Source organism: Nannobrachium achirus, assembly GCF_963921795.1.
Source record: "Nannobrachium achirus genome assembly, chromosome: 20".
NCBI classification, from domain to species: domain Eukaryota; kingdom Metazoa; phylum Chordata; class Actinopteri; order Myctophiformes; family Myctophidae; genus Nannobrachium; species Nannobrachium achirus.
This window is the reverse complement of record NC_137827.1, coordinates 34,656,285-34,684,047: the sequence shown is the minus strand read 5'-3', so window position 1 is coordinate 34,684,047 and position 27,763 is coordinate 34,656,285. Positions and strand designations below refer to the sequence as shown.

The window sequence follows — 27,763 nt, the reverse complement described above, 5'->3', positions numbered from 1 at the left end:
ATACAGGTGCGGCAACGTTATTATGCACGTTCATTTAGAAAAAGCGGTCACGCAGTCGAGACACAGACACACCTCATCTCTCCCATGGGATCTCTCCATCGCCGTAGCCCAGTTTGTATAATCGTTTGGATGTCCTGATGAACGTTGCGTTTTCTCCACCTTCGCGCTCTGTAGCTGTCAAGCGACGATGCATGATACAAAGGATGCTGCGAAATGCGCCTCCGCCGGAGTAAAAACCCACACACGCCCAACCCAGCCAGACTGGTACCCGATGCACACACCCTACCTACTCTGCGGACAATGGAGAAGACATGTGACTTGCACAACAAATTGGATTTCAGAAACCTTTCCATGATGCAGCTGATATTAATGCTGTAAATATAATAAATTAGACTCCAATTAACACCCACAGCCAATTACAAGTATTCGTATTGATTCAATAACAAAGTTTTATTTACGGGTTCAAATATAATACATAAGTGCCCACACCACAGAATAAGGCCAGTCTTTAATGTAAAAAAAAAAAAACAACAACAGTCAATTCTACTTATTAATAAACATCTACTGACCATACTTCAGTTCAACTTGGAATTTATTTGCATCTACATTTTTTAAACATTTGTAATAGTGTTAAATCTATCAAAACTCTTGACTCTTGGTTCATAACTTAGTAGGAACTTCAGGAATTATGTTCAAAAAAGTGCAAAAAAAGACCATATCCATCTTTGACAATCAAAATGCTTGAGTTTGGACAGAGGACATTGTATTTTTAAAGTATGTTCTTGCTCTGCTTCAGTTTGGACATTGCATTTCTTTTCTTGCTCTTTTGTGATCCACGCAAATGTTAGGCACGTTCTAGTGGCAGACTGCATGAGTTCGTTTCAGCACATGGTGTTCACTTGTGAAACTTCTTGCTGGGGTCCTTTGCATGGTCAAGCAATAGTTGGCATGGGGTGAACTGATTTCCATAGACCGCTTCAAATCTCCTCATCTTCTCCACCAGCTTGTCGGCACCAAAGGAGTCCACAAACCTGAATGGACCTGAACAACAGAAGATAACTATTAGGTTTGCTTCACATGATGGGAGACTTTACATTTAAATGCTACAAATAGTCAACACTTCTATCATTCAGTCACTGGTCCATATGAGCGTACCCTCTAGACATTATTTGCAGCAGAACCATTGTGAAAGAGTAAAGGATGACTATGTTGTTTGTAATGTGTTTTTGTGCAGGAAAAACAGCCATCACTTTACATGACCACCTCCACAGATTCCATTATTTTAAAATCAGTCACACAAGTCAAGAATAAAAGGCTATTAGACTTCACCACTGGTAGATAGGTCTACTACATCACTGTGCACTGCACATACACTCATTTAGTAAATGCTGAGACTCATCAATTTAAGCCTTCTTTCATAATGTGTAATGATGTCAAACAGAGAAAAAGTGTCATTGTTTTGTTCAGTATGAACCGTTCCAACAGGCAAAACATGAGCTGCTTTTGTGATCAGAAATGTAGTTGAATGCTGACCTCCAAGACAAGGAGGGAATCCCAGTCCAAACACTGCCCCAATATCTCCCTCCACAGGACCGTTGAGGATGCCCTCCTGCAGACAAAGCACTGCCTCATTGACGAACCGTGAGACCAGACGATACTGGACATCAGAATCTGAGGACCTGAAGGAAGCGAAGCGAAGACAGCAACAAACTTAGTACATCATTTTTTAATACATATTCTGATAGTACAGACTCAAAGGTTGATATAATTTGCATTGATCATGCCAGATTCATCAAGCATCCATTTTAAAACTACAGACCTACTGTTGAATATAATTCAAATGTTATTGCAACATTATATTTTCTCCACAGAAGCAAAATGGGCAACTGATTGTTTAAGCTTGACATATACTGTATAACTGTTCATCATTAAAGCCAACCCACCTCTCAAGGGTTTTGTGCAGGGCCAAGAACCCTGCCACATAAAGCTACAGCTACAGAAATTATATATGTATAAAGCACTGCAAGACATCCTATCATGAATGCATTATCATAGGAATAGCATGGCCACTTACCAACAAAAAAGTGGGTTTGTTTATATGTTTTACTTTTACAATTGACAGCATATAATCAATGTTCCAAACAGCTGATACAGATTGTTTATTACAGTTATGTTTACATGCAGTTTGATATTATGAGCATTGATTTTGAACAGTGATTAAACTGAAACAAGTTTTTTTCTGTGGCCATGATATAATTCCACCATAAGTGGTGCCCAGAGATTACAAAGAATCAAATCCAGTGATTAAGTCAAAGCCATGATGACCAGGCGTAATCAAGGTTCAAGCAAAGGTACTGTAGATAAAGAGATGCAGCATACAGTATAATTCAGTTAAAATTCTCCAATTTTAACTTACACAGCAGGATTTGGTGTCATCTTGTATTTCTCCAGGATGTCCTCAATATCAGGGTTGACATCTTTGACTTTGAGGCCTGGCTGGTAGACATAACAACCCTTTCCTGATTTACGACCTTTGGATTAAAAAGACATGGTAAGGATTAATACATTTATGCAACTATACATTACTTGTTGTTTTTTTAAAACAATCATGCAACCTACAATTGATATAGATTTCAAATGTGAAATATTTTATTTAGATAATATAAAATTACAGTCCTTCAGGTAGAATGATCATACCCTTGAATCCCAGTTCCACCATGGTTTTAAGGACTTCCACGTTTCCGCCACCGAAGCGAGAGCCGAAAGCTTTACCCAGGTCCTCTGCCACATGGGCAGCAACATCAATGCCGACTTCATCAGCCAACGTTGCTGCACCAACTGGGAACCCAAAGCCTGTGGTTAGTGAATCCAGCTTCTTGGGGTCAACTCCTTCCTGCAAGTACAAAAAATATACACAAAATCACCCAAAATAAAAAGCAAGTGCAAGTATATAAAAGTGCCCCATAACTTCAGTGTTGGGATTTGTTATTACAACCAGTGCACTCCATCTTTTGTTGTTTATTTAGTTTGTATTGATATGTATTGAGTCTCGAGCACTTCCATTTACTCAATACTCATACATTCAGTCAAGCAATATGGGAGAGGCTACAACTTATTAACTTCGTGGTTGGGTTTCACCCCCTGACACTACTAACCTGAAGTACTCTCACTGCTTCTGCCAACATGGGAGCTAAACACCTTGTAGTATAGAATCCAGGTCCATCCTGTAGAGGACAAAATCTGAGAAGTCAAAATATGCTTTCCCAGTTGTTGTTCAATTTCTACCCAAGATTTGTGTTGTTGAGTCTTAAAAAAAGAGAATTCTATCATCAGAAATATCAGTACTTTACTGGCAAATATCAAGTTGTATTAGACATTTACTTGCAATCTTGCTAACATGAAGCTGCAGTACTTATCTCACCCCCACAACTATGATGACTTTGCCCTGTTTCAGACCCACTGCCACAGCAGAGGCAGTAGTGTCCTTTGAGGTCTGATCAGTGGTGATAATCTCCAGGAGCTGCATCTTGTCCACTGGAGAGAAGTAGTGCATTCCAATGACCTAGGGCCAGAGAACAGAAAACCATTAAAAAAATATGCCACTGTCAGCATCTGTTCCATTGTCACAAGGACAATTCCTGTACAATTAGTGTGACTAGCGAACAAAGTCATTATAATCATATGTATATAAGAAAAGGGATTTTTGCGATTAATACGTTTTATTGCTTTCAGTTTTTAACATACACATTTGAAGAAATGCTGAACAGACCTATAGAAACCTTTGTACATAACAAGATTTCTGGCTTACATTTACAATTAGTGCAAGATCAGAGTAAATGGCATGAACCCTAATCAAACGATGTAAATTATCACATAAATAAGAGTGCAAAGAAAGCAAATGTGTAAATATTATATTACTATACTATAATATTCATAGAGATTACCATTACCCACCTTGTCTGGTCTCTTGCTGGCAGCAGCGATATCTTTAATTGGTAGAGCAGATGTGTTGGTGGCAAATATACAATGTGGGGGAATCACCTGAAAACAAAGGCTTGTGGATTAATAACTTAAATATGAATGATTAATTAAGCATCAAACAATAACTGTTGAAATATTTAAATTAAGCTTAGTAAAAGCTTAGTATTTTTAGGAAATACTTTAATGACAATCCCACAATATAAAGACCTTTCCTGAATAAGCACAGGACATAATATGGCATGAAGTTACTTACAGCCTCAACCTCTTTTATGACTTTATGTTTAATGTTGATGTCTTCAAACACAGCTTCAATAACCATGTCAGCCTTTTCAAATCCACTGTAGTCTAACATGCCAGTCAGATTGGAAAGTATGGAGTCCCTCTCAAAGGATGTGATGTTCTTTTTTTTGGTCTTGTCATTAAGCCTGGTAAAAAAAAAAAAACATTATTCAGAGGTGATTCAACGAAAGCCATACAATTTCTCACTTTGCTCACTCCTACTCAAGTACGTGTTGAGTTATATATATATATATAATGTACCTGATACACAAGTATAGAGTTATAATATATATATACACCTGATACACAACAAGTATAGTAAACTGAGGGATTGAAGTACTGTATTAAAAAAAGAACCGACTTGGGAGAATTCTCAAAAATGCCATCAATTTGGTTTAACATACCACAGATCTGGGTCAAATGTTTTATCAACATTCTAAATAAATGGACAGACAAGATGACCTTATTTGGTCTCACCCTTTGTAGACCTGCTGCTGTCCTCTTGCCAATCCCTCCACTGTGGTGTCCTTCAGGATTGTGTGCACACCTTTGTCCACTGTTACCTGGGCAATGCCAGCCCCCATCAGACCTGCTCCCAAGATGGCCAGTGTTCTGTTCAATAATAATAAGAGGCACAAAAACAGACACTTAGCCAATAATCTAATTGAAAGGATTGTAAAATGTCATGCCATATTTTGGGGAAACAGACAAAGTGGCGTGCAGCACTGTCAATAGCATGGTGGGTCGTGCATAACATGTGGCATTTTCTGGACTTGAGAAGGTTAAAGTGACGAGGCAGGTGGGTTGGATTAGGCTCAAAATATTATTATTGGGAGAATGGGTGTATTGCATGTTTCAAATCAAAGTACCGGTAATGCTTTTCATTAGCTTTAAGAGCAGAGCACTAGCAATCTTCATGTCATGGACAGTAGCGCTTTGGAGGCCGGACGCGACCGGACGCCGTGTGGTCGGAAAAATTCCCACACGGACGCACGGACGGCACCGAACGGTGCACGAGCGTGTAAACGCGTGCATATTCTTGTGTGGGAGGTAAAGTCATCAATAATATACAGAATCTCGCAGACATTTTTTATTGTATATAGGGAGGAAATAAGAACTGGTCCCGTGAGAAAGGTTTCTCAGCCCAGTTCATAATCAGCAAATAAAACTAACCTCCAAGGCAGACATCTGCTAAGGGTTCACTTTAGGTCAGTCTGGACATAAAGCAGGCCCTGATCAGATGTCCGCCAAGGAAGTCCTTGCAGCAGTCATTTTTATTCCGTGGCTCTGTCTGTCTGTCCAGAGTTATTCTCACAAACCGCTGGACCAAGCAGCCAATAGGCCACAGAAGTACCTCCACTTCTTTAAATATCAATATAAGTCAATGATGTCCAGCAAGCCCAACAGAACCTGGAACAGGCATTATGTGTAATAATCTATCTACAGTAGTTGACCAATCAGTAATAGATGCATAATAATAAAACATCCTGAAATATTTTCCAACTTGAGGTATTCATACCAAAATGAAAGGCATGACAGCATTCTGGATGCGCTTACACCAATTAAAGTGTGCAAAAATAGCAATGGGCGAGCGCGCATATCGGTATCAGGGGCGTCACAAGGGGGGAAAGTGGGACTGAGTTACTAGGGCTCAAGGTGGAGAGGCCTTAATTATTTTATACTTCAGCTATTGAAAAATAGCAGATCTACAAGCTCACAGTGCGGCACCGAGTGCCACGCTGCGAGTCATGAAATTGTGTGCAAGTCTTTGAATATATGTATTTTTTAAGTGAACATTTGTAACTCATATTTTGCTTCTGGGGGGATCCCGGAACTAAATATTTCGAGATGGAGGTCCATGGCCAAATACATATCATTTTGGGGGTCCTTCACATGAAAATGTTTGAGCACCACCGACATAGAAACGTAGTTTTTTTTTAAAAACCTTAGAAGGAATTTAAATATTCAAAAACTTGCACAAACTTTCACGATTTAAATGAAATATCAAATCTACAAGCTCGCAGCTGCTATTTTTCAATAGTTAAAGCAAAATAACACAGTGAATCCTTGTACCCGGGGCCCAGAATTTGGTGCGACACCCCTGATCGCTATAACTGGTCCAGGCAGGCAGGCAGGCAGCACAGGTCCTGATCACTATTGACCCCAGAATTGCAGTGCACTGCTGATTTTTACAAAACAAATCCCCTGCTGCACTTCTCCCACACAGTGCACAGCGAGGCCCCAAAATTCCAAACACATGCAGGCAGGGAAAAAAATCACACCACTTCACCTCTGGAAATGGTCAATTCACCCATTTACAGCAAGCCTCATGCCAATCCGCCTGCCCCAAAATAGGGCCCTTCAAGTCTCTTTACATTAGCTTACTTCACAGCTCTTTCAGGGGCTCCAAAGCGGTTTTTCTTGCAGGCAACTTGGCCATGGTAAAGGCCAATGAGGGCTTGTGACTCACTGGTTCTTGCCAGCTGACCAAAGTTCTGTGTAAAAAATTAATGTAAACGAAACATGGAAATTAGTTACAAGAGCACAGAAACAGCAATTTATGTATGTTCAGTATGTATATATGTACATTTCCATACGCGTTGATGTAGAGAAACAATGCATTTCCCCCTCACCTGAGATTCAGCGAGATATCCAGAAGTGGGACCCTGTTCCACTCCAGCCTTTACAGACTGAAAAACAAATGTTAATAATTTCAAGTCTTAAAAGGATTAAGAGAAATGTCCCGGTCCATCCTCTTTTACAGTACACTTTAAGACATAATAAGACAGAATAAAGCCATAATAAGAAATAATGTGTTGGTAATTAGAGCTAATATATTTTATTAGACAGAAACAAAGACAGAATAGTAGAAAGAGCGAATACATTCTCTGGCACCGTCACCTGCCGCGGAACTGCAGCGGCAGACACTGCCGCACGACCGCTAGTTCGACCAGCAGTCGCACTGCATCGCCGGCGATAGGACCAGCAGTCCCGCCAGTAGGACCAGCGGCCGCCGCACGGACCGGCAGGTCCCGTAGCGGTAAACTGCCCATCCGTGCGGTGGTGGCTGCCGCGGCAGTTACCAGCGATGCCGGTGCCAGATAATGTATTCGCTTTCTGCTATTCTGTCTCAGCCACCACCGCACGGACAGGCAGTTTACCGCTACGGGACCTGCCGGTCCGTGCGGCGGCCGCCGGTCCTACTGGCGGGACTGCTGGTCCTATCGCCGGCGATGCAGTGCGACTGCTGGTCGAACTAGCGGTCGTGCGGCAGTGTCTGCCGCTGCAGTTCCGCGGCAGGTGACGGTGCCAGAGAATGTATTCGCTCTTTCTACTATTCTGTCTTTGTTTCTGTCTAATAAAATATAATAGCTCAAATTACCAACACATTATTTCTTATTATGGCTTTATTCTGTCTTATTATGTCTTAAAGTGTACTGTAAAAGAGGATGGGACCAGTATTATTTTAGTCAAGAGGGACAGTAAAGAATGAACCATTTATAACAAATAAAATGGGAAGCCCAATAGAGCAAATTCTGGACTAGAATTGAAAAGGAACAAAAGACGGCCAAATGTAGTCGTCTATTTTAACAAGAAATTAAAAGACATCTCCAAGCTACAATACATGGATAATGTTGGCTGGGTTTCCACGGAAGAGAATAGGGCAGAGGATACCGTGTGACAAAACCCGAGTTCAGTTCTTGACATTTCAGTTCAGTCACAACTCACAATAGTTAAAATGAAAGCTTATAAAAAACCTTAAACTTACATCTATGATCTTGAGGGGTGCTGGGTAAAGTCCCTTGCTCTGCTTCATAACCTTTCCATGGACAGTTCTGTAAATTTGATTCCGCACCATCTCATAGCTCATAATGTAGTCCTGAATCTCTATAGAGAAAACAAAAAACAAAACCCTCAATTGCTTAATTCCTTAATATGCTTTGATCATGAAAGGTGGGAAAAACTACTTTTCTGTTGGTTTATTTTCCATTTTTACTTACTCTGCATCATGCCTTTTGGTTTGGAGAGTGCGATTTTCTTATTGGCAATTCCTTTGGCACATTCAATAGCAATTTCCTCAAGATACTCCATTGTCCTTTCCTCTGGCCCCTTAAGGCCAGGGCCTAAAACACAACATGTAAAATAGATTAAAACCCAAAAACATTTGTCTAAACCTGTCAATTTAATTAGAATATTTTAAGTTCACTTTCATCCAACAAACCAAATTATGCATGTGGCCACGGCTTGCACTACTGGAGCACAGCTCAACATCACTCACAAGGAGAATTTCAAACTAACAATGGATGAAAAGAATTAGGGATAGGGCTTTACCAAGCGGGTCTACAAGCTGATGTACAAGCCCCATCTTCTTGGCTTTATCTGCTCTGATATTTCTGCCAGTCAACATCATATCAAAGGCACTGGGAAGTCCAAGCTAAAAGACAATTGCAATATTCGCTTTGTTATAACAAGAGACTGGTGGTGGTAGAGAATACGCTCACAATACAACACATTTAAGAGTTTTGTGTACACTAAAGAATTTTCTCAAGTGGTATTACCAACCATTTTAGGGAGTCTTTGTGTCCCTCCAGCTCCAGGTAAAAGACCCAACATCACCTCGGGGGTGCCAAGGACTGTCTTCTTGCTCTTAGTTGCAATTCTGTACTGGCATGCGATGGCAAACTGAAATGTACATTATATGCAGTTAAATAATGTCCAGTAAAATAAAACATATTCAAGTTTTAAAAGAGCTTTTTTATCACCTCCAGACCGCCACCTAAACAAGAACCATTGATGGCAGCAACAATGGGTTTAGGAGACTTCTCAATTTTCTCAAACATCTTTTGCCCTTCCTGAGACAGTTTGGTCACTTCATCTTCACTGTTGCAAGCCTGGATCATACTGCAGACAATTGGAAGGACATTAAAATGACATTTTAGACATTCCCATAAACAGAGAAAAGTGTAGATGGGTGATGAGTGCCCTACATCAATGTTCATAACCAATGCATCTATATTATGGAAAATAAGCATTACAGAGGTCCCCATGGATTGAGTACATCCTCTTCCATGTCTGACATGGAATAGGAAATATCCATTCTATTCTCCCATTGCAATGTATTTTTTAAGTCAAAGGACACTTTGACATGTGGACAGGTGGAGCCGGGATTCAAACCGCTGTCCAATGAACCCACGGATCATTGGACGAGCTGCTCTACCTCCTGAGCCACAGCCGCCCTAATAAACAATCACTTGTGAATTACAGATGTAATTTTGTGAATTACAGGTGTAATACACAAGTGAAATCAGAGGAGTGTCATTTACACATGGCAAGTAGCAGAACTTGAGGCAATAATAATAATGTAATAATCGTTAAATAATTCTGTACATCAGATACATTGTAAGGGCTAGGTCCATTAATTCTTACTTAATATCAGCTCCTGCAATGAAGCAACCAGGCTTTGAGGAGATGAGAACAGCACTTTGAACCGAATTATTTCCCCATATCTCCTCCATAACTTCTGCCATCTCCTTTTGCATTTGTACCGATAAAGTGTTGACCTGAAAATACATAAGACAGAGTTAACTTCTATGCTTGGGTACACAGGTCCTAAATGACAACCATCATCTTGCATTACATTAGTGCTGCTAACATGCAGTCAGTGGTTCACTTCATACCTTGGAGTTTGGGTCATTGATCCGTACAACAGCGACATCGTCTTTGACTTCATAGCTTACGTGAGTTCTGGCTAAAAGTATACAAGACAAGTAATATGCAGTGAGATAGAAAGTTAACCAAATGTACCATTATGTCCACTGTCCACAGCATATGATTTTAAATTACCTTGCATGGCAGGTGCAACTGAGAAGGTACGATAAGTAGTGCCTGTGAGGAAAAGGAACGTCATAAGTGTATGCAATCACAGAACAAGGACTGTTGCACAGTAAAATAAATGTAAACACTATATCGTTTTGTAAATCAGATACAGTATACACATTTAACCAAATGGATCCAGTATCCAGATCCATTTGTTTACATTTGTACACTCTCAGGGTTAAAAGGATTTGACTGTGTTCCATCTACAGTACCCCTGCAGCACAACTGTTATGAAATATCACTTCCTAGCTGGGACAACTTCTGAACTGTCTGGCACTCAAGACAAACTGACTGACAGTTCTAATCTGTGTTGTGAGAACTTGTGACCTGAAAAGACTCGCAGTCAGTCTGCCAGGACACACCGCATGCAAATCCACTGAAACGTGCCCTCTCACCTACATTCCCCGCCCCCCTCCCACACAGAAAAGTCAAATGAATAATAAAATGAATGGCAACTTAGCCACACAACAACATTACGGTCAATATCCATCATCAAACCAAGAACTGAAGTGAATGCCATTAGAGAAATCAAACGTTTAACAGTAATAAAGCTATACCAAACACGTATTTCGATCAAACACGGGGCCTGGTTTAACCTCGCTTTACCGGGCTTTCCGCAGTACCAATATTAAGTTCCATTTAACTGCTCAGTGCTCAGATCCGGTCTACAAACCGCCTACTGCAACCTGTAATTTGCACACAAAACATTAACAGTTTCCGTATCCGTTCATAACCGGATCTGCAATGTGCAGAGCGAATTGGTCCCATTCTAGCCTGGTTTCGCTAGCCAGTTATCTAAGCTCATACTACTATAATTTCACTTTTTCCAGGAGTTACATGTTGTTGTCCTCAAGCCCCTATGTGTGAAGAGGTATTCACTGACATGACAAGCCTGTGTTGTGTTATTAGATGTGTGCGAAGTGGAATAATAATATAAAAACAAAGGCTTGGTATGTGTTAGCCTTCATTGAGACGATCAGCACCGAGCTAACTTGCCGCTAGGCTAATTCTTCCCAATGGTCAACTTAACACTGGGCTCTTTTAAAAATGTAATCCTTCACAGAAATTAAGTCAGTTGTACCTGAAATGAGAGCGTATCTCCTTGATGCTATTCTGGAGAGCGCACCAAGGGCTCGAACACCAGCCATGTTGGAAAGGAGGTCAAGTACAGTCAACAGCAGACTGACTGACAGACAGACAGTACTGAAATTGCCTGCGATGACTTGATTTTATTTCCGGGAAAGAGAGACGGTGCCGAGACCAAAGTCGATTGGCTGAGCTTAGAGCGGACTCGCAGTTGATTGGCTGTTACGAGAACGACCCAGCGGTTGATTGGTTGTGGTATGATGCTGATCACTGCGCCGCTTTCAATGATGGATCATGTGTTGGGTCTGTTTAGTCCAGCCAAGAAATTGCAATAGTAATCATAAATAACATAAATAACAAATTAAAGGTTGTGAATTATATATTTAGTGGATCAGACAAGGTAAATTCAGGGGGTTCAAGTTTGGGTCCATTCACATACTAAGTTCGAACCTCTGTTCGAAGTGGAGCTGTGTGTGTGTGTGTGTGTGTGTGTGTGTGTGTGTGTGTGTGTGTATTGCAGTTGATGCTCAGGGCAGGCTAGACTCAACAGCACCTCTCTGGTCACCCAGGATCATGTGTACCGATTTTTGTGACATTTGAAGAAAATATGTAGGAAAAGGAGCAAAAAGTGTGTTTTGGAGAAAATTCAAGATGGCGGAAAATCTATCCTGGCGCAAATGGGCGTGGCCTATATGGGGAGATGCGTCTTGACCCAAGGAATCCAGGGAAAAAAGAATTTTAATTTTCCGATCTACGGTTCAAGAGTTACGGGGCAAAACGTAAAGTGGGCCGTTATAGCGCCACCATGAGGCCGAGTGATGTAATTATTTTTCGATTCATTCTTAAAATCATTATGAATCTCCTCTCCGAGGTTTGAAACTGTAGCTCCTATGGTTTACGAGAGAAAAATACTTGAAAGTGATTTCTTGCATTGTCCCATTATAAGTCAATGGGGACAATTAAGCATCGTTTTTTGCCGATTACGTCGGCATGGTAAGGCGGATCGGAACGAAAGGTAATAGAACACCATTCCCGGCCGAGCCGCACATTTTGATGTATATATTGCACGAGTGGCGTAAATGGTGCGGCACTAGTTACGCGCCGAAGTTTAGGCTACATACAGACACGGACGGAGACAGACAGACCCACACACACGGCCACGTATAGGGAGCTTGTGTTCCACACAGCTCCAAAAAGACCCCCACAAAAAAATCTTCTTTAAGTAGCATGTGGAGAGGTCTGAATCCATTGCAAGCAATTTTGTAGCATGAAAAACATACCTTGGGCTACAAACAGCCGACGGTAACAGGTCAGGTGGGCACCTGCCAACAAAACCATCTGGGCAGTGGGCACTGCTGTCTGGGATAACTGTGCACCAAAACCATCTGAGCACTAGGGACATGTGGGCACCTGGACACTAGGGACATGTTGGCACTTGGATGGGTGGGCACCTGGAGAGGTGGGCACTTGGACTACAGGGCACCAAAACCATCTGGGCACTAGGGACATGTGAGCACCTGGAGAGGTGGGCACTTGGGCTACAGGGCACTAAAACCATCTGGGCACTAGGAACATGTGGGCACCTGGACACTATGTTGCCACTTGGATGAGTGGGCACCTGGAGAGGTGGGCACACTACAGGGCACTAAAACCATCTGGGCACTAGGGACATGTGAGCACCTGGATAACTTGTAGGCACTATCGGGACATGTTTGCATCTGTTGCAGCAGGATCAGCCTTCAGCCCTGACTATAAATGCATACATGAATGGCTGACTGACATACATATTGCTGTAGGTATGCTGGTAGTTCAACTACATTCCTATTCATGTGGCGTGTCGACTGACTCGACTCAGGTAGTTTTTTTTTTGTAATTTCTTACTACAAGCTACAAACTACAATTTTAGGTAATACAATAATATTAATATATTCATTCTTGTCATTCTCTTACACAGTAAGGCTAAAATAACATGGGTGTGTCCCAGCCAGTGCTGCATAGGAGCAGCTTTTCAGTCATATAAAACACAGTCAGATATTATCATATGGCATGGCAAACAGTTCAGATATTATCGCATGTCAATGACATGCCATAATATCTGGACTGTTTGCCATGACACGATGTCATGGCAAACAGTCCAGATATTATGACATGGCATGGCATTTCATGGCAAACAGTCCAAATAATATTGCATGTCAATGATGGATTGGCAAACACAGTACATATATTATGACTTTACATGACATGTAAATGATGGCATGGCAAACACATAGTCCAGATATTATGACATATGACCATAGCAGTTAAAGGTTCTGGCTCGAAGGACCAGTACAATTTAGGCTTGGCTTTATTCTCCAATGCTGGTGCATTGGAGAATTGGTATTCATTGACCAATTCTAAATTCTCCATAATGATGTATGGATTTATTGAATAATTGATGACTAATGACTTGTTTTGACCAAAACATATCACTTGCCCCGCCCCTTCCTTTAAAGTAAACATCTTTAAAAAAAATAAATCATAATACACATTATAATGTTGGATTATGGGAATTGGAGTTGTGATTCAGGTGACATTCTCTATTTATTCATAGATTGATCTTGTACGGATGTATTGCTATCCAACGCTGCCATCTATCGTCAACTATGATAACAACATCAAATATTCAACCAATGGGTGTAGTAGAGGGGAATTCCTTCGACGGAGGCGGTCCATATGTGATCGACACTAGAAACAGCCAATTAGAGGGTACCTTTTCACATAGCAACCCCAATCGACGCTGTAGGGCTGCATGGTTGCGATGGTAGTGGTAGTGGTGGTAAAAGCAAGTGTTTCCTCGCGCTGCATTTTCCTGCTGCTACACTAGATTTCGCAATATTCTGCCCATTTCTTTTTTGGTATAGTTTTTATTTTATTTTTTAAGTTCGATTCCTAATGCAAATGCTTTAACGGACCTCGCTGAATCAGTCTGTTTTATCCATGTTGATATATTGCAAACTGACTTGCTAGTGTGAATAGCAAGGTGTCTGTGTCTCAACATTCAGTGGAATACGAAATTACGATGCCATCCCCGATGGAGGGATCTTCCAGAGAAGGTGACCTGGTTACTGTGAAACACGAGCTAAAACATGGTAAGTTTGGCTGCCAGCCAGCTGTGCACTTGATAGCCCGTGTTTACCTGTCTGTCCGTCCCTTCTTCTTTTGGTAACACGTGTGACAAGATAAACGATAGCGTACGTGTTAGGCTATAGTAGCCTTTCTTCCCTCCATCGATTCGATGGGCGTTTGCAATTATCTACAACATAAATGTTCCTCTCAGTCTTATGGCAAAGTCCAAAAAAGGCAGGGAAATCCTAACGTTTGTGAACCGTCCGTCCACGGGAGTTGTAGCTTTATGGCAAGCAAACGGTTACCTAACCCTTAGTTGCTGCTAATACCAGTGGTGGAAAAGGTACTCATATGTTTCACTTAAGTAAAAGTATTAATACTGCATTGTAGAAATACTCTTGTACAAGTAAAAGTCCAGAACACAAAATGTACTCGAGTAAAACTTCAAAAGTAATATCAAAATGTACTTAATGCACCATAAGTAGAAAGTACTCATTATGCAGAAGGTCCCATTTCATGTTTAAAAATGTATTAAAAATCCATTGAAATAGCAGCAATAATTGTAGTGGAGTAATTTGTCTATGAGATGTAGTTGAGTAGAGGTAAAAGTACTGAAAATTACAAACACTCCAGTAAAGTAAATAATACCTCAACATTGTACTTATAGAACAGTACTTGAGTAAATGTACTTTACACCACTGGCTGCTGTTAACCTAGTTAACACAGCGAATGACCGTAATCTGCGGATCACAATAACAGAAACGTGTTTGGATTTTTAGGCGGACATAACATTAGATAACTCTCAAACCAAAGACCACACACATGCATTCAGTGAACAGCTATTAGCTAACGGCGATGTCTCCACTGTCCACTCTGGCAGAGGGGTGGACAGTCACAAGAACACCAGGTTGCATTTAACGTTGATTCACGTGAAAAACTCAAAATGGGTACCTGATATTGTGTTTTTTACCTGAATGATAGGTGATATACTGTAGATTATTATGTCATAGATGTCATTCTTAACTCACTTGGTCAGACCATGGTTTCATTTCTCATTCCATGTCTTAAACTGAGTGAAGAAGTCTGATTGATTTTGTTATAAATGGGTTGCTGTACTTTGTAATTGTAACACACAATTCGTAGCATGAAACAGGAAACAAGCCACTGCAAGAATCTCCCAGATGTTTGTAATAATGCCTGTGTAATAGAGAACACCCTGTAGTCTTGTACTTAAACACAGAGGCTTGCTGAATGCAGTTTCAGTAACACCACTGGTTTATAATGTTTCATTCAGGCACCAACATGTATAGCTAAATCCCCCTCCCATTTACTGTCCTGCCCTAAATATGCAGATAGTCTTACTAGTCTAGTTGTCATTGTTATCATAATTTCACACAGCAGCCTGGCTACTACTGAACTGTGCCAATATCAAATATTTACATTTGGTACAATATAAAATCAGTAAAATGGTAAAATAGGCCTCTATTATTGCACCCAGCCCAGACCTTAAGGCTCACTCAGCAGGTATTGTAGGAGGTCATGTTGAGTTCATTGGCCTGCAAAATCAACCCCAAAAACACTCTTCCAAGAAACCCAACGGTTCAAAGTAATTTGAACAATAATAATTGTCTCCACCAGCCGAAGGCAGGGGGAGAGTATGTTTCCGTCCGTGCGTCCGTCCGTCCGTCCGTCCGTCCTCCGAGTTTGTGTACAGCTAATCTCCGGCACCGTTGGCCCAATCGCTGCCAAACTGAGCACACACACTCCCTGGATGCCAATTCAGAACCTCTGCCCCACATTTTTCAAATGGCCCTGTTCTAGTGCCACCATGAGGCCGATGTTTGCTAAACACATTTCTGTACACTACTACAGATTTTGTCCAAAAATCCTACAAATCGGTAGACAGTATCTCACTCACAGTCATGTGATCATCATGGATACGTCCGATTTTCCATATTCCATCCTGATTGGCTACAATTGGCTTCCAAAGTTTGCAGGATTGCTCCGTTTTGAACAAAATGCCTCAAATCATGAACACAGCGTGCAATCTTGGTGAAATTGGGCGTGCACATTCCCACTAGGTAGAGGAAGAAATGCCACTTCAAATTTCTCAAATCAGCCTCATGGTGGTGCTATAACAGGGCAATTTGTGTGGCCTGGTGGAGACCTGTGCTCGGAAGAGCACTGCTTCTAGTTTGAATAATAAAATGGTTACGTTCAAAGTCCCACTGCTGAGCTGTGGATGGGCTGGGCTATTGGTTATTGTTGTGGGTGCAACCGGCATTCGTTTGTTTGGCTCAGCTCTTCAAGAAGTAGTAGGGCTGCACAATATAGTGAAAATATTGTTCTCAGCATTGCCAGCAATGTTAAAAAGCCTTCATTGTTGCCTCCAACAACAATGTTTCTGTTGTTAGAGGATATCTTTTGATTCATCACCTTGAAATATAGACTCACTCGGGCACTTCTCTTTTGTGATTGGTAACTTGATATGACCTGATTATTCAATGACCAGTTGAACAGAATTTAACTTTGGCCTTCGATACTCCATATTGGTATCTTTGGGGGGTGGTATGTGAGCCTCACTGCCAGGGTAAAAAGTGTTGAGTGGAGCAAGGTAGTGATATACTGACAGCTTTTGGAAGAAGTAGTGACCACTAGGGTTGAAGGTGCAGGCCCTGGAGTTATGGCTGGTAGCCACAGATGATCCTTTCGGTTGACCAATTTAATCCACTGCAGACCGAAGACTGTTGTATTGTCAACAAACTTGTGGTTTAGGTTTGCTCACCCAGCTTGCACGGGCTGCTTCCTGTCTAGGAACAAAGTGATCCTTCTGCAGGTGGAGCCAGGCAGACTCAGCTGAGTGAGCTTGTCCTGGAGCAGACAGTGTTGAATCGAATGCAGAGCTGAAGTTCACACAGGAGGTTCTGGTGCTGGAGGAGATAGTGAGGAGGATATACCGTGGGCTTAATATTGCTCCCTGCATCATCGTCAGGCTGGCTGGATGGTGGTTGATTAAAGGGAAGGTGGAGGCTAAGGGAAATGAGCTGTTAGGGTTTGGGAGGAGCAGTTATTATGATGACTGAGGATTATGATGACTATTGTAATCGGGCTAGTCCCAGTTGTCCTACGCCCAGTTGTCCTACGTCCCAGTTGTCCTACTGTGTCCCAGTTGTCCTACGGTAGCCTGGCTGTATGGGCTAGTCCGCGAACAGACTGTAAAGCAAGCGATCTTCATCCCATTCATGCGTTTATCGTGCGCTTGGCCAGGCCTTACGGCCTGGGCATAAATATAACGATTGCATTCACCACGGCTTCGTAACTGCGGGCACTCGCGCCTGCGGCGCTCGGGCGCGAAGAGCAGGACCAAGGTCCGCTGGCCTTCGCGCCGCTTGCAATGTTGTGGACAATAATTACAGCAGTAGGACGGCAAATTTTCGGCGAGAGCTGTACACTACTTGAGTAGCTGTACGAATGCTGAGGTGGGACAACTGGGCGTAGGACAACTGGGATTTTCCCTTGTAATCATCATCTGCTCGGAGCAGGTATGATTGCGCTTAGCTACTGGTATGGGGCAAGATGCCCTCCTCAAACATAGACCAACTGTGTGCATTCCTTCAGAAATAGCCACATGGGGTGGAAACACATCTGAGCCTGCATTACAAATCATTGCAAACATAGGCGACTCTAGCCTCTTCCAGCAAGGGGTGCACGACCTCTATTACCTCATGCACGCGCGCACAGCGTGCGTGTACGACGTTCGCGCGCGCGCGAAAAAAAATGCGGATATTAGCGGTTTTGTAATGTTGTTTTAGCGGATTTCTGCAGTTAATTTTGTACCCAATGCATTTTTTCAAGTTAAAATCGGTTCGGTTCTACACGGCGGCAGAACCATTTTGGGCTTAATATAATAGGGTTTATAAAAGCATGATCTGACTGTCTTAGTCTTACCTTGGGCTGGTCAGGAGGAAATGGTTCAGTCACGCACAGTGAGACAAGAGTCCTGGCTGATAGAGCCTGAGGTCTGTGTTTTGTAGAGGAAAGTCAGGTACAAAATGATCCTCTCCATGTGATGTTTCAGGGCAAGCAGCTATATTATAATATCTACCGGTAGTCACGTCCATAGTAGTGAAGAGCTCGAACTCCATGCTTTATTTTTAACAGATGTTGTTTTCAATTTCAATACTGGCGCGTGGATATGACATCACATCAGGAGGGGAGGGGGGGGCTGCCTGGAGCTGCCAGCCTCTATCACTACCACTAGGGGGTGTTGTTGTATTCGGTCTGAGTGGATGTAAAGTTACATTACAAAAAAATAAAAAATCAAAATGGCCGCCTGGCGGCCAGGGGTTGCACGTGCACCCTAGGACACCCCTTAAAATCGCCTATGATTGCAAACAATGGAGTGAATATTAGTATTATTAAAATATTAGTTCTTTTCAACAAACTTCTTTGACCAAATTGACAAATGGGCAGATGACAATGTCAACACCCCCAAAAGGATTCAAAATAAGTGCTACAGTAACTGGATTGAATGGTACATCCAACATATAGGTTGCAACATTACTGTGTACGGACTTGCATCTGTGTAGTGCTTGCTCTGCCTCATATTAACTATTTGTTAATAACAAATAAAACAATGTTAGCATGGAAACATTAGCAACTACAAGTTGCTCATATCTACTTACAGCTAACTGACAGCAGTTAATGTTTACATGAATGAATGTAATTAATTAATGTTAGCACTACTTAAGTTGTTAGATTGCAAGTTAATCGTGTTAGATTGATTCATAATTAACATGCAAAAATCACAATGCGGTAAGTTAATATGACGGCGGAGCAAGCACTGCACAGACATTCTCTCGAGACAGAGTCATGATAGCTTACGCTTCTGAAGAGAAAAGGAAAAAAGGAAAGGAAGAGGGACAACCCGAGTGGGCATTCCCTTTTCTTTGACGATGGCTAGCCAGATTGCTGCACAGATAATGTAGCAAATCTTTGTACACAGTAATGTTGCCACCTTGAATATCGTGGATGTACCATTCAATCCAGTTACTTCCTTTGAATCCTTTTGGGGATGTTGACCTTGTCATCTGCCCATTTGTCAATTTCTTCAAAGACATTGGTTGAAAATAACTAATATTTTGGGACCATCGCTCCATTGTTTACAATGATTTGTAATGCAGGCTCAGATGTGTTGTCACCACCTCATGTGGTCATGTGATCCGATGGCCGTGGTGTGAATAAGGTATAGCCTACTTTCTTTGCATGGCCTGAAGCAGAAGTATGTATTGAGAAAGGGGACCTTTCACTGCTGTCCCAATTTACTGGTTTCCTGTAGCTCAGCAATTCTGACATCGAAGGCCTTTGCGATATGTTTAATATGGAAATTCACATTGCACTATATGAAGAAAAGAATTATATATGATAACATTATGCAGCATTATTTTCAACCCTCTCACCCTCCATACTATATCTTGTTTTTCTAGCGTACTTGTTCTGGTATGTCATTTGTCCTTGAGGGAGAAAATACTCTGTCCCTCTCCCTTTCTACCTCCTGCCTGCTGTTTCGTAGCACTCCTTTCTTACACAATTGTTCTAAGACCTTTTGTTTTCTGTTTTGCAATGTTGGTGATTTACTTAGAAATCAAAGCCTGTATGTCAAACTCCTGTAAGTAGTAAGCCTGGATGAGAGACAGCTGTTTATTTAGAAGAAAACGCCAAGATCTTTGTAATCATATGAAAGGATGCCATTCCCCTGCTGCAGGTTCACATGATTCGAGCAAGCACGCACAGATAGACTTTAGTAGTTCGGCTATGTTTCTTGATCTGGATGGATATACTCTGTCAGTCTATTAATAAACACTGAGATCAAACTTGACCCTAGTAGGGAGAGGTTGATGGTGGTGTTATGCAACCTGAACCCTTGACCTCACATTTTGTCAGAAATAATTGATCTGTTGATATTAAATTCACTTAAATTGTCTTAATAGTTACATTAGCTGCTTCTAATCTAATTTGAAAGAGGGACACAGGAAAAAGATTGAATCAGCTGCCTTAATTGTGCAGTGCTGTGTCTATTTTCAGAGTGTGAGACAGAAGGAATGTGTTCAGTACAATGGGCATGCATGTCTATGAGCGTGCTACTGTATGCTCATTCAGCTGGACAGTGGTAGTGGCATGCAGACAGACATCACAACATGTTGGTCGTGATGATGAAAATCATTGGCACGCTGAAGTCCAAGGCCAAATTCGACAAGAATCATGGATGAAAGACACTTCTGCCATTTAAAAAAAGACTGTTTGTTCAATGACAATTAGGCCACAGGGTGTTGTTTGTTTAGGTGAGAGTTTAATTAGCCTGGGTTACATTACCGGAGAAAAGAGTGGTTGGCCAGCATTTGTCCAGGGAAGGTTTGCTGAGCATGCAGCCGATGGAGCACTGACCTGGCTGCTACACATTCATTACATATATGCACACCTGGGAGCAGCTGTTGGCACTCACAACTACTAGCCCATTTACACAACCTGTTCAAGGCAGGAATGTTGCTGCCAGCAAAAGAAAGCCAGCATAGTGAGAGATCTTTATGGCACTATTGCAGGGTCTCTCTGTATACAAGGGGCCACTCACTTTGCTTTCTCTGCGCTTTCTAAAATGGACAAAGGGGTTCAAATTGGTGATCTTTCATTTTCCTTTTTGTCACCTTATTAAACTAATGGGCCGGCCTAAGTAATTTTACACAGGAAAAATGTAATTTATCCAAAACAAAACTATGATATTTACTTACTTGTAAAAGTACCTCATGGTGCGCTCTGCTGGCACACAAGTAGGCACCTCGACAAAGTGCAGTTCTAGTTCTTAAAGGCCCATTTCACCACTGGGACAACCAGATCTTATTTTATTGTTGTTTGGGACACGATCAACACAATCCTGAGGTTTTTTTTTGTTCAATCTGTGTTTTGAGATATGTTAGTATTTCAGCATGTACTAGTGATGCATTTTGCATCATCAGTGATGTTTTTTGCATCATATGATGCCAAATGCATCACTAGTACATGCTGAAATACAGACATATCTCAAAACACAGATTGAACACAAACAATTGTCATCGATGTCATGGGTAAAGGGCTGATGGGTTTCTTTTGGCAAATCAGGGAAGCTGATACCTACAGACACCCCATGGTTTTTGTGATGATGTAATGTTGGTAGTGATTATTATTTTGTATTTCTTATTTTATTTTTGCTTACCTGTTATTTCTCAAGTCATTGTTGTCTTGCTTTATATGTTATACTGTATGTCATGTATTTAACTATGTTATTAAACCTTACATTATCTGATTTCCTTTTTTTTTGCTCTATTTCAGCCAACCTGACAGGCCATGTGGAAAGGGTTGGCATTGAGAATTTTGAGCTGTTAAAGGTACTGGGCACTGGAGGTAAGAAACACTGATGAATCTCTGCCTGCCTGTCGCCACCTATATTACAATTGGTTGCATATGTGATAATTTAAGTGTTTGAAAATCTTAGGGTTTGTGGTTTTTTTTGTTTGTTTTTGAAATGATGAGGTTCCTTGTTTATGTCCAACGGTGTGTGGTGTTGATGGATGACTCAACATTGAGGTCTTTGCCGTCTTTGTGATAACATTCCTCCCCTGTCAGCATACGGTAAAGTGTTCCTGGTGCGAAAGGTGAGCGGCCACGATGCGGGGAAGCTGTATGCCATGAAGGTGTTGAAGAAGGCCACCATCGTGCAAAAAGCAAAGACTGCCGAGCACACGCGGACAGAGCGCCAAGTCCTGGAACACATCCGACAGTCGCCATTCCTCGTCACGCTGCACTACGCCTTCCAGACAGACACCAAGCTACACCTCATTCTTGGTCAGTCTCTCTGTTTTTATCTTGTGATACAGATTCCCTCCGTTATCAGTTATAGGGATGGGACGATAAGCGATATTATGATGATAAAAAAACACTCATGATAATCGTATCGTGGAGATTTAATTTAGTGTGACATCGTCCTCCATCATGCACTGGGATCAATTCACCTTTTATTTGCCGAGCTGCATATCTGGTACCACATAAACCCTCTAGAAATGGTATAATATACGTAATTGATAGTCTTTTTTTCACTCTCTATCAAATGTCTTTGCCAAAAAATAGCCGATCTACAAGCTCACAACACAACGCGCTGCGACGTGTTGTGAGCTTGTAGATCTGCTATTTTTTGGCAAATGTGTCGCCCCAGGATAATTGATTTTAATTATCGTGATAATATCGTAAATTGCGATTCCTTTTGTCACAATAATCGTGATATGAAATGTTCATATCGTCCCATCCCTACTTGTGATACAGATTTCCTGCGTTATAAGTTACTAGGGTTGGATTTGCTGGGCGACCACTCTGGTCATTCTTTTTTTTTATCACCGGCGGTGCTATGTTTTGTCACTGCTTCTGGTCAGACTGAATTAAATTCATAGACTTCCTTTTGAGAAATGTAGACTGTTTGATATGTTTGATCTAATAGCACTACTGAACTATTTAATTAAAAATCTATGTGTAACTACATTAACATTGACCCTAGCGTCTCCACTTTGGTCATTGCTACAAATAGCCGATCTCTAAGCTCCAAGCTATGAGGAAGTGTGTGGCTTAAGTTGCTATTTTCTACTTTATTTTTTTATAAATCAAACCCGTCAGTGTCATTAGGCCGGTGAAATAAGTGGACCAACATTTACCAGCTGGATCATTCTATACACAAGGGGGTTGTTCTAAAAACAAGTGACCTTCCCGCAAAGTGAAATCATTTTTATGGTAATGATATTGCATGCATGAAGTGTCCAATTTCTTTAAATGTCTTTGTCATGCTCCTCTCATTGCAGATTATGTAAACGGCGGGGAGCTCTTCACGCATTTGGTGCAGAGGGTTAGGTTTAAGGAGCAGGAGGTGGCCCTGTACAGTGGTGAGATCGTGCTAGCACTAGAGCACCTACACAAGGTAACTCCCACATTCCACAAAGTCATGTTTTCTTCAGTTTTGTTAACCCATTTAGAATGGGTACACATTATTGTGTATCATTATTTCATGCTTTAGCTATTGAAAAATAGCAGATATACAAGCTCACTGCGAGCTTGTAGATCTGCTATTTTTGAAAAATCGTGAAAATTAGAATTTTGACCCGATTCTATTAGTGTCTTTTGAATCCTTCTGAGATTTTTTGTAAAACCCATGTTTCTATGTCGGCAATCTGGCAAGCCATCGTCAAAGAAAAGGTCCTTTTCACTTAACTGGAGCTCAGTTAGTCTGTTCTTGAGTAATCTCTCAAGACAGCCTCAGAGTCGCTACACTTCTGAAGAGGAAGAGAGACAGGCAGAGTGGGCGTCGCCCCTTCTTTGATGATGTGGTTCCCAGATTGGTTCTTGAGAGACTACTGTGTCAGTGGTTCTCAAACCTTTTCATGTGAAGGACCCCCAAAATGACATGTATTTGGCCACGGACCCGCATCTCAAAATATTTAGTTCCAGGGACCGCCCAGAAGCAAAATTTGAGTTGCAAACGTTCGCTTTGAAAATACATTCAAAGATTTGCACACATTTTCTTGACTTTTTCAAAAATAGCAGATCTACAAGCTCGCAGCGCGGCACTCGGTGCCGCGCTGTGAGCTTGTATATCTGCTATTTTTCACTGGTTAAAGCATTCAATAATTCTAGGCCTAAAATGGTTTTAATAGCCTACAGTACACATTATGTCTGCTTCAATTTAGCTAATAATGAATGTACTGTGATGCCAAAAAGAAATAACTGTACCTTTTGCCCTTGTGTCTTCCCCTCATTGCAGCTTGGAATTGTTTATCGTGACCTGAAGCTAGAGAATGTTTTGCTGGACTGTAGTGGTCATATAGTCCTCACAGATTTTGGCCTCAGTAAAGAGTTTGACCAGGTATGTCTGTGTGATAGTGTGTTTGGATTCTCCATCCTTACTAGTAACCAATATGAAACTGAGTGATACTACCCTACCATGACATTCTCATCACACAGTCATCCACACTGAAATCCTACTTTTAGTTATACGTCATTGATTGGGATTCATGAATCTGCTCACTGAATATATTGCTTTAATGTATAATATACTGTATATGCACTTAGTGTTGTTGCTGCTCTAACCATTATTATTATCATTATTGAGGGCCTGGGGTTCTCAAATCCTGATTGAATTATTAGTATCATTATAAAATCACGCAAATCGGTACACAGTATGTCTACACTCATCCCATCAACATGAATCTGTCCCATATAGCGCCACCTCCAGGCCGATTTTTAAAAACACATTTTTGGACACTGCTCCTACAGATTTTGCCCTAAAATCACGAAAATCACTACACAGTATGTCTACACTCATGTCATCAACATGGATCAGGAAGATTTTGGCAAAACACATTTTTGCCCTATTTGTGGAGATAAGTGACCTACGGTCGCTTATCTCCCGATTAGGGAGCCTTACTGGTTATTATCATTATTATTCAAATGTTTTTATTGGTCTTTCATAAATCTGTCAATAATACACAGATGTATACGCCACAGGAAAACACGTCACCACACAATACAAAAATAAAAACAGTGATACAGAAAAAACAACAACATTTTGATAATTTTCTTGTTCTCAATCTAACAATTTACCAACCACCATGTTCTTAGCCAGAAATTCCAAATTATGATAATCCAATAAACGCTGCCAAACCTTATAGGATCTCTGGACAGAGGCCCTGGTCGAGTATTTGAGATCTCAAGTTTTAAATATTCCATCACATCTCCAACCCAACGTGGAATGTTAATGTTAATGCCTAAGTTTTAACTTCCTAAAAAATAAAGTATGTGATTCTCAACCTGTGGGTCGGGACCCCCAGGGGGGTCACCAAATTATTTTGGGGGTTATGCTATTTTCACAATAGAACCGTGTAATACAAAATGTAATGCCTCAACTCTTAGTGCTCATCAGGTTGGGGGGGGTGGGGTCCCCAGTTAAAATATGATTATTTTGTGGGTCGCGGCCTGAAAAGGTTGAGAACCACTGTTCTAAAGTATGTGATTCTTGTGTCTTTACACAGGTGGAGAGAGCATTTTCCATATGTGGCACCATTGAATACATGGCTCCAGAAATAGTGGAAGGAGGGCAGTCTGGGCATGACAAGGTATACTACAGTTTCATGCTGGTTTGCTCTTCTTCTGTATTTCTTTTTTATTCCCACTCATGAAACACCCTGACTTCTTCCAGAATGTGATTAGCTTTCTACAGTGAACTCCTTTTTTTTGTTTTTGGAGCGGTGAAAGCGCTCCCAATAGACAGGTATGTCTGTGGGTGGGTGGCTGGCTATGTGGCTGGCTGGCTGGCTATGTCCGTAGCCTGGCAATACCTTGAGTGGCCACACAAGTTAAAGGAGGGGCGCTGTTGTGCAGGCACAAACACACACACACACACACACACACACACACACACACACACACACACACACACACACACACAGGGTATAGCTGCTCAGATTCACCACTCCACTTCGAACCGAGGTTTGATTTTTTATAAAGTGACCTGTCACGGATAGGTGTTTTCATTGTTATTGTCTCCACCAGCCGAAGGCTGAGGGAGAGTATGTTTTCCCCTCCGTCCGTGTGTCCGTCCGTCCGTGCGTCCGTCCGTGCGTCCGTGCGTCCTCGCAGTTTGTGAGCACCTAATCTCAGTCGCCGTTGGCCCGGACGCTGCCAAAGTGAGCACACACACTCCCTGGATGCCAATCTAGAACCTCTGCCCTAAATTTTTCAAATGGGCCTTTTCTAGCGCCACCTAGTGGCCGATGTTTCGCGTCCGTGCGTCCTCGCAGTTTGTGAGCAGCTAATCTCAGTCGCCGTTGGCCCGGTCGCTGCCAAAGTGAGCACACACATTCCCTGGATGCCAATCTAGAACCTCTGCCCTAAATTTTTCAAATGGGCCTTTTCTAGCGCCACCTAGTGGCCAATGTTTGCAAAACACATTTCTGTGCACTATTCTTACAGATTTTGTCCAAAAATCCTACAAATCGGTAGGCAGTATCTCGACAGTCATGTGATCGACACGGATCTGTCCGATTTTGCATATTCCATCCTGATTGGCTAAGATTGGCTTCCAAAGTTTGTAGGATTGCGTGCGTCCTCGCAGTTTGTGAGCAGCTAATCTCAGTCGCCGTTGGCCCGGTCGCTGCCAAAGTGAGCACACACATTCCCTGGATGCCAATCTAGAACCTCTGCCCTAAATTTTTCAAATGGGCCTTTTCTAGCGCCACCTAGTGGCCGATGTTTGCAAAACACATTTCTGTGCACTGCCGTTGGCCCGGTCGCTGCCAAAGTGAGCACACACATTCCCTGGATGCCAATCTAGAACCTCTGCCCTAAATCTTTCAAATGGGCCTTTTCTAGCGCCACCTAGTGGCCGATGTTTGCAAAACACATTTCTGTGCACTATTCTTACAGATTTTGTCCACAAATCCTACAAATCGGTAGGCAGTCTCTCGACAGTCATGTGATCGACACGGATCTGTCCGATTTGGCATATTCCATCCTGATTGGCTAAGATTGGCTTCCAAAGTTTGTAGGATTGAGCCGTTTTGAACAAAATGCCTCAAATCACAAACGCAAAGTGCAATTATCATGAAATCGCGCACACACGTTCCCACTAGGCGCTATAACAGGCTGATTTGTGGTTTTACCTATAACTCCACCGATCAGTTCACCAGGACGCACGGTCTGGTGGAGACCTGTGCTCGGAAGAGCACTGCTTCTAGTTTCTCCCTTTTTTTTTACTGTAATTTTACTGCAACTTCTGTCTGTTTTCACTTGTTGCTAGTAATGAAGAAGAGCTGAAACCAAGGAATTTTACTTTCTTGTGGCATTAACATCTATAATGATGAAATTATTGGAAAGGCTGATATTGAACATCATGCTGCCAGCTGTCAGGTCACAGCTGGACCCGTACCAGTTTGCCTACAGGGCCAAGAGGGGGACAGAGGATGCTGTGGCATGCCTCCTTCATTCCCTTCTCAAACACCTGGACGACTCATCAGACAATTTTGCCACCCTTCTTTTTGTTGATTTCAGTTCTGCTTTTAACACCATTCAACGACATCACATGATAAAGAAACTGCACCACCTCAGCATTCCCCCACTTCTCATCCACTGGACTCACAACTTTTTAAGCAATAGACCACAAGCAGTTAAAGTAGGTTCATCATTTTCATCAACAGTCATTACCAACACAGGAGCCCCGCAGGGCTGCGTCCTCAGCCCCTTCCTCTACACACTATACACAAATGACTGCACCAGCCCCTCCCCCACCAATATCACCTACTTTAAATACTCTGATGATACTGCTATTCTCGGACTGCTTCATGACAATAACTCTATTACGGACTACCAG

General features: G+C 41.8%; 2 protein-coding genes across 2 annotated transcripts in view; one reads left to right on the top strand and one right to left on the bottom strand.

Moving 5' to 3' along the window:
* Positions 1–431: 431 nt before the first annotated feature.
* On the bottom strand, positions 432–11,345 carry hadhab (hydroxyacyl-CoA dehydrogenase trifunctional multienzyme complex subunit alpha b). The gene is made up of 20 exons (XM_080749999.1): positions 11,219–11,345; positions 10,105–10,146; positions 9,939–10,009; positions 9,688–9,821; positions 9,024–9,162; positions 8,824–8,943; positions 8,593–8,695; positions 8,262–8,384; positions 8,030–8,148; positions 6,894–6,950; positions 6,646–6,755; positions 4,738–4,872; positions 4,235–4,406; positions 3,955–4,041; positions 3,422–3,562; positions 3,156–3,224; positions 2,698–2,893; positions 2,417–2,531; positions 1,534–1,679; positions 432–1,041 (listed from the first exon to the last, which is right to left on the bottom strand). Exons 1-20 carry the CDS (start codon positions 11,283–11,285, stop codon positions 896–898), a joined length of 2,292 nt encoding a protein of 763 aa, XP_080606125.1. The 5' UTR covers positions 11,286–11,345; the 3' UTR covers positions 432–895.
* Positions 11,346–14,169: 2,824 nt separating this feature from the next.
* The window catches only part of rps6ka5 (ribosomal protein S6 kinase, polypeptide 5), a 32,181-nt gene continuing 18,587 nt past the window's right edge, over positions 14,170–27,763 (top strand). The window contains exons 1-6 of the mRNA XM_080750079.1: positions 14,170–14,351; positions 21,691–21,762; positions 21,985–22,203; positions 23,205–23,320; positions 24,161–24,262; positions 25,428–25,511. Coding sequence (XP_080606205.1) covers positions 14,282–14,351; positions 21,691–21,762; positions 21,985–22,203; positions 23,205–23,320; positions 24,161–24,262; positions 25,428–25,511 — 663 coding nt within the window. The 5' untranslated portion in view covers positions 14,170–14,281. The remainder of the gene's footprint in view (positions 14,352–21,690; positions 21,763–21,984; positions 22,204–23,204; positions 23,321–24,160; positions 24,263–25,427; positions 25,512–27,763) is intronic.